This window comes from Ptiloglossa arizonensis, chromosome 2 (assembly GCF_051014685.1).
Source record: "Ptiloglossa arizonensis isolate GNS036 chromosome 2, iyPtiAriz1_principal, whole genome shotgun sequence".
Classification (NCBI taxonomy): Eukaryota; Metazoa; Arthropoda; class Insecta; order Hymenoptera; family Colletidae; genus Ptiloglossa; species Ptiloglossa arizonensis.
This window is the reverse complement of record NC_135049.1, coordinates 21,114,092-21,121,873: the sequence shown is the minus strand read 5'-3', so window position 1 is coordinate 21,121,873 and position 7,782 is coordinate 21,114,092. Positions and strand designations below refer to the sequence as shown.

The 7,782-nt window shown below is 49.8% G+C and overlaps 1 protein-coding gene across 2 annotated transcripts; it reads left to right on the top strand.

The window, feature by feature from the left end:
- Positions 1-66: 66 nt before the first annotated feature.
- Positions 67-7,141, top strand: LOC143143309 (uncharacterized). 2 transcript variants are annotated; one of them, XM_076304418.1, is made up of 4 exons: positions 67-1,530; positions 3,197-3,384; positions 3,506-3,720; positions 4,245-7,141. In XM_076304418.1, exons 2-4 carry the CDS (start codon positions 3,288-3,290, stop codon positions 6,861-6,863), a joined length of 2,931 nt encoding a protein of 976 aa, XP_076160533.1. In that variant the 5' UTR covers positions 67-1,530; positions 3,197-3,287; the 3' UTR covers positions 6,864-7,141. The 2 variants fall into 2 exon arrangements, with proteins under 2 accessions (XP_076160533.1, XP_076160534.1); XM_076304419.1 differs by lacking the exon at positions 67-1,530 and adding an exon at positions 1,855-2,201.
- Positions 7,142-7,782: the final 641 nt, after the last annotated feature.

Here is a 7,782-nt window from a genome sequence, read left to right as displayed (position 1 = left end):
CCGTTCAGAGATGTTTCACGAGAACGGAAACCGGTGAGACGTCTCGTTGATGTCACATTTTTATGGATTTGTAAGTTTTAATTCTAGAGAACGAGTGTTTGCTCGCGTTACGCTAGAATTAAATAGTATGCAGCAAAACTATATTAAAGTTTCGCAAAATTTCCTTCTTACGAGTTAACGTGATGGTTTTTCTTTTTTTACTGCTTATCCGTGATAATCATCGATAAGCTTTCCATAATTCCGAAGGAGATACAATTTGTGTTTTGAGCGCGCGCTCGAAACTATACGACCGAGGAGAAAATACAAAAAACGAGTTGTATATAGTTTTCGCTGTCGATAATTGTTGTATTTCAAAGTCAGTGAAAATAAATGTTATGATGTTTTTCATCGAACAAGTAACACACGTCGAAACTCGATCGTTTCCTGAGAAAAGTAAAAAAAAAAAAAAAAGAAATACGTCAAACAACGCGTACATCAATCGTCGGTTGTTTCAAAACTTGATTATCGTTTGTAAATTCAGTTCTCCGCATCGATTGTCCCTCTCTGCCTTTCTCCGCTTCACCCTCCCTCCTCTCTCCAGTCCCCACTCCTTCTTTACCCCTTTACCTCAATTACATCTGTAAATATTTGTAATTATTTGCAGTTTGACGTTACTAACTGCACCGATTTGGATTCTCGTTAAACAATAAACTCTAGAGAAAGAAATAAAGTCCCCGTTCGATTCAAAAGGGTTGATGGATTGACCACATCCTGATTAGCGAAACTCGTTATTCCGGTCTTAGTCCCGGAGGATTACGATTCCATTATTCGTCTATGGTTTCACTCCGGGTGTGGGGAATTTTTTGTTCCTCGCGTTCAATTCCGACGGAAATATATTTTTCTTATTCAATTAATCGTCTAAACGCAAATCGTGTTAAGTAGAAACTCTTTGGACCGTTGCTTCATCGTCCATTCGACAACGTTTATTATTCGTCTCGTTATTTATGTATGCACACTTTCTAGAAAAAGTGCTCAAAGAAACGAAAGAAAGAGGGCATATTGAAATTCTGTCTGTTAAAATGTTCCCTAATTCGTACTAATTCGTTGTTGCGTTTGCACACCGATATGAAAACTATCGGGGAAAAAAGAGTAGCGAATGAAAATATGTTCCAACAGGGTGAGAAGTGGTGCATGTGATACGGAGTGTGTTCGCGGTGAGTCGAAAACAAGATTGTCTGTGAAATGTATGCGTAAAAAAAATGAGATTGACAAAGAAAATAGAATTGAAAAAATGAGGGAGAAGGAAAGGGAGTGAGAGAGGGCAAGGGAGAAAACGAAGAAGGAAGGGGATGTAGCGAGCTTGCGCGACGTTCGACCCGAATCTCTCATCGGACGTTAAGCCAGCCAGCCAACCAGCCAGCTAGCTAGTCAGCCAACCAGCCAGCCAGCCAGCTAGCCAGCCAGCCAGCCAGCCAGCCAGAGTCAACCTTTCGTCTAGCCGCGTTTTAAGCTTCCGAGCCAGTCGTCGATGAAAGACCAGTATTTTAACCGGTACAGTACCGATTTAATTTACTTTTCATCAATCCCTCTCGTACAAAATCTCGCGATTCATCTTGTGCACGTATTCGTTCGCGCACCTCTACTCTTACCGGTATTTTACTACTCGGTGCGTTAGAGATTCGATCGTGTTCTCCGAATCGGTCGATTTATGCAACGAGCAATAACAAATAATAATTTCAACAACACGCAACGCGACGAAGGTTCGATCTGTGCTAAATACAACGTTTAAAACACCACGAAGTAACGATTAGCGAAAAATAATAGAGAAATATTAAAGGAAAGTCAAGGAGAACGAGTGACCTGTTTATGGAACCGTCTGTCCGAAAATTGTTGTTGTGTTTGTGCTCGTGTTGTACGTGTATGTATGCAGTGTCCACAGCGTTAATTCCGCAAGCTTCACGAGAGCTTAAGTAAAACAGAAACCATTTTGTCGAGAAAAATGTTAAGAGGGTAGATACCGTGATAATTAGAGGGTCGGCGAACAAACGAGCTATTTCGTAAACGGAAAGAAGCATTCGTCAATGATGTCTCGAGAATGCAGTACTCTCGTATCCATGGCCTGGCGAGGTAGCCTTAGTCTGCGCTCGCGCAGTGTCTGATGTATATTCGGCCTCATGCGATAACCTGAGTTCAGCTTGAAAAAGACATTCGCTTTCTCCGTTGTAAGTTTTTCGATATCGATCGCGATTGACAACGACAACGACCGGGATCGGTAATCGCGACGATCGGTAATCGTAGAATGGTCGTTTTCCATTATCGTAACTTTGATAATCGCTTCGAACCGAACACTGGTGCAATATTGTTCGATTTCGCGATGTGTGTTTTTTTTTCCTTTCTTTTTCTTACTTCTTTTTCTTCCAAATCGCGAGGTGTACGCCATCGCGACAGTTACGAGAAAACCGCCCCCGATTCGTAGATATCTCGACGTAAAATCCAAACGACGCATAGAACGGACACACTCCACTGTTATTCAACCGCAATTTATCGACAATCGAGTACCTCACTGGTCGCGAGGTTTCATTTTCCAAATCCACTGACGCGATACGCCGCACTCGAGCGTCGCAGTGTACCTTTCTTTTCGAGTTCCAATCTATCCCTCTATTCGTCTATTCGGATCCTTAGTGCCCTGGTGAGAACATCGAAACGAGTGCGCATCGTGTGGACGCCGTGCGACAATGCGAAAAATCTCTCGGAAGCAGGGCAAAATAAACCCGATGGAGAGTGAAAGTATGCGGGATCGCGCGCATAAAAGAGAGGGAGGCAAAACATACGTGATTTGCTCGGCCCTGAACCATCAACAAGAGGAGAGTTAACACGGATTGAACCAATTATACCCCCGTTTTGGAGCGAACGACGGAACGAGCAACTTCCGGCTTGGTTAATCCATATAACGAGTAAATCAATTCCTATTGAGAATTCTTCGCGTCTTCGATGCGGTCCACGAGTCACGATTTTTAATTTAGGCGCGAAACCGGTGAACCGTCGGTATCGAGTACCCAGGAATTCAATTCGCAACGGTGCTGTGGTGTTTTCGCGGAATTCCGGAACCGCAACGCGTTTCGTTCCTCGGAATATATATCGCGATCCGACCACCGATACCCGTGACGATGCGTCGCGTACGTACGATGTGTTCACGATGTTCCGTTTAAATTCACAGGTGGTCCTTAAGAAGAACGAAACGATGCTGAGGAGAGAAAACGTAGAATCGGATTGACGGTTCGAGGGGGACGGAGTGCGCACACCTTGGAATGCGTGTACCGATGGTGTCGAGCACTTGGGACTGGGGAATCTTCGCTCTCTTCTTTTTCGTCTTGGCCACCCCCAGTCCTGCTAATATCCGCAGAGGTAACGCGTTCTTTCGTCGTTCCCCGCGGCAAGAGTCGTAACGTAAACGTGTCGTTCGATTCGCGTACGAAATGAAATCTCGCGAACGAGAAACCATTCGCTCGTATCTTGTCTGTTTCAGAGGGTCGAGAACACTGCAATAGGACGGTAGACGTGTACGACGATATATCGAGTCCGCCTGTGACTGCGGAGAATTGGGGGAAACCGTTGTTTTGCTGGTACCGATTTCGTACGTTACGCGGAGTCTCGCGAGACTGGATACTACGCATTCGCTTCAAAAAGTTTAAAGTCGGCGTGCTGGAAAATGCCACCACGTGTTCCGGAGGTTACTTGCAGGTACATCTTTCACGACGCGCGATAAGACACAGAGACGTCCCCGATGGCGTATTCTTCCAGCGAGCACTCGCGTTTCTGTCACTGTTGCAACTGCTCGCTTATCATGCATCGATCTAAATCGTAGGCATAGTGCAACGCACCTCGTTGCGATACCCTTTACTCGCCGAACGATCCTTCAACCTTCTCTCCTTCTGTCTCCTGTATTCTCTTCCCGATCGTTCTTATCGGTTTAACGCAAACTTTCCCTTTTGAATCGCGATTACCAGGGAAAGAGTGTTAAACTTTTCAAGGACGTGAGCTTAAACGGCACATAATGGTAGCACATTAGCGCGATAGTAATTATTAGTAGTAGTAGCGGTAGCAGCGACAGCGACGCTAGGAGAATTATAAACGAAAGATGACCGTAGCAGGTTGTTAGCTCGGGCTGCGTACGTAATCGGCTGGAATGCGAAAACCCGAAAGAATTTTCGAAACCCGGGGGAAAAGGTACGCTCTTCGTAACGGATGTACCGTATCGTTCGCAGATCATAGATGGAAACACGAAAACGAACCTGACCAATCGAAAGGATCCAGGGGTGTACTGCGGGGAATCGGAGCAACCGCAAACCTTCATCTCCGAAACGAACGTCGTTCGTTTGAACTTCCACACGGACAACTTCACCGATCAAACGTACTTCAGCTTCGATTCGCGGGCGGAGCAACAGTTCGAAGTGTACGTGAGGTATGGTCAACACCCGGAACTCTATCCGAATCGAAGGGGCGAGATCGTTCCCGGGAGTTACTGCGAACGAGTCTTCAAAGATTGCAGACTGCAAACGTGTTACGTGCAGAGCCCGGCCTATCCGGGTATTTATCCGCGCGCGTTGCATTGCAAGTATTGGCTGAACACGCGGCTCTCGTTCATAAAGCTTTACATCGAGAACGAAGAGTTCAATATCGACGGGCAAAGATGCGAGAACATAATGACCTGTCCCATGAGGCCGATAAGTTCCGGTTCGGAGCACTGCCCGTACGACTACATACGGGTTTACGACGGCAAGGACGAGAAGAGTCTTGTGATCGGGACGTTCTGCGGCATGGGGAAATTCCCGTACAGCATAATCGGAACCAGCAACGACCTCTACGTGGAGTTCGTTTCGTCGCCGGCCGGTCCGCTTCTGAACACCGGTTTCCATTTCAACGTCGGTAATTGCCCCGGTCACACGGAACCCGCCGGTGTGCAAAACGGTACCTGCGACTGGCTGCTGAACAGCGAATCCCTGCACACCGGTAACGAGGGTATGTTCCTCTCGGTCGCGCATTGGTACCCACCGAACACCAGCTGCACCTATCTGCTCAAGGGTCGGATCGGTGAAATCGCCAGACTCTATTTCCCAAGTTTCCGCGTGAACCGTATCGAGTCACCGATACAACCGTACGACGGTGATTGCGGCGAGAGTCTGACCCTATACGACGCCGACTGGCCGGACGACGCGAGAATCATCAAGACTTTCTGCGACACGTTCAGCAAACCCATGGAGAAGCACGACTTCGTCTCGAGCTCGAACTCCCTGTTCGTTAAATTCGAGAGCAAAACGGGCAGCTACTCCGGCAGCTCGCTGTACTACTGGGCTCATTACGATTTCTTCAACGCGACGAGATTCGGCGAACCGGTCGCCGGGACCGAGTGCGACGAAGTGTTCGCCTCGTGGAAGGCGCGATCCGGACGACTTCGTTCGCCGTTGAACACCCTCGTTTACAAACGACCGGGAGATCCACCGGCCGATCTCTCCTGCATCTACACCCTGATCACGGACAAACGATTGTACGCGCGCGTGATACTTACCGTGGAATCGGTATCCTTCAAGGCGCACCCGTACGCTCAGTGCGGTCATTGTTGGGACAGTCGGGGCGATCGATTGATCATCAGAGAGCCGGCCGTAGCGTTCAACGGTGATCAACACCTTCACCAGAATTACCATCAGCAACAGCAACAACGACAATCGTACCAACAGGACACCGTGAACGCTAGGGGTCACTGTATCTGTCGATCGACGATTGGCACCGGACCGAACGGTGACGGTAAACCGGTGATTCGCGTGGTATCGCGGGGCGAGAAACTCGAACTGAAGCTGCTGGTGGACGGTACCCACGCGGCGACCAGCTACTTCAAACAACCGGCACCGTTGTTCGAGGCGAGGTACGAGTTTGCCCACAGCCCGTTGTGCGGGCCTGCGATCCTACCGGCGACCACCGACGGCGAGATCGAGTTCCCCTATTACGAGGCCCTCGGTTACGTCGCACCGCCACGGACCATCAAATGCATTTGGGAGCTGCGCGTGAACCGGGACAGGGACGTTTGGTTGCATTTCGATCAGATAAAGTTCGCCTCGAGGTCATGCGAGGACGGGAAGCTCGAGATCTTTTTACCGGGGAACGCGGAACCGTTTCTCGGTATATGCGGCGAGAACGTGAGTTACGTGAGAGAGATGCCGATCATTTCGGCGGCGCAAATCGCACCCGGTACTCGCGTACCAGGTTCCGTGTCGAACCTGGACCCGATGCAAACGCATTTGCACCAATCGGTGGGTTTCTCGCCGTCGCAAACCTCCTCGGGTGGGACCGGTGATCAACAACAGGACGAGTTCGAGTGGCCGGCGGTGATCGTGCAGTTCACCGGCTCGATGGCACCGGCTAGGGCCGCGTTCAAGATCGCCTGGACGGAGCTGTATCATCTGCCGCGGGACGCGTCCGGTGCGTTGAACACCCAGAAACTCGAGGAGTTCTGCGGGTTCCAGTGTCCCGGTGACGCCGGTTGCATACCCGCGCGATTGCTCTGCAACGGTGTGGTAAATTGCCCGATGCCGGAGCCGCGGGCCGTTTTTCGAAACACGAACAATGGCAGCGGTTTGCTTACGGTACAAGAGGAACCGAACGACGAGTCCGTCGAGACATGCGGAGCGGACGCGGTCGGCGGTCGCGGTAACGCGGCCGGTTCCGGAAACGGTGTCGGGGGTCTGGCCAGTGTCGTTGGTTCCGCCGGTTGGGCGGGTGCCGGTCTCGGCGCCAGTCTCGCCATCCTCTTGGGTCTCGTGTGCCTGATCACCGTTTGTCGGGTCTGCAAACGTCGCGCCACACCGCGAAACATCCACGTACCTTATTGACACGGATACGAGTGTATACACGGTCACGGACAGGGACACGATGCCACCGAAACCGACGTTTCGTTCTCGTATTTCGTTCCACGGGGACCACACCACCCCCATCCTAACGAAGGAAAACACGGGGTCGATTCCGGTTAGCGCGATGTTTTCTCGAAACGAACGACCGCTGTCAACGGGTAGCCCGCGTTCGCGTGTACGTGCCATCGAACCGAGCGTAAACCTTTGAGAGGAATTTTATCGCTTCGCTTGTTTCATCCGTGCCATCGAGCGAAAAAGAGGAGAGAGAAAAAAAAAAAAATATATGGCAAGTTAGGTGGATGGCTGATTAAATAGGTAGATAGCTAGAAGGTAAGTACCATAGGTGATATCCATATCGACAATGGAGAATCGTAACAAATCGTAGCACGAAACGCAACAGAGAAGCCGAGATAAAACCGAGGGGGGGCCGTATGTGTCGAGGAGAACGAGAAAGAGTACAAGGCGCAAACGACACCGGGATACGTGTATACCTTCTCGGTGTCCCTTTCCTGTTCCGATGCTTTCGAGGAGGGAACACCGTGTAAACGTCGAGAATTGAGAGAGAGAGAGATCGCGGACGGAAAGGGACAACCGGAAGGTAAAATTTGCGATCGCGAGTACGGAACTTCGAACGGACTCGCGACGAGACGAGAAGATAGGTCTTCGGACGTGTACATAGCCCGTACGGTGTAACTCGCGTGATTCGGATCTCTGGCCGGTATAGGTTGCGCCCTTTTAAATATATAGTACCGTACAATGTATTCGCGTTACGTTAACAAGAGTGCCTGCGAATGTTGCGCCCCAGCGCGTTACGCGCTCGATAATGCGCGCACATTATTCCTTGAGAATATGCCGAACAAACTTGTATATATCGAGGGTAGGAAGTGTCGATTATTTTATA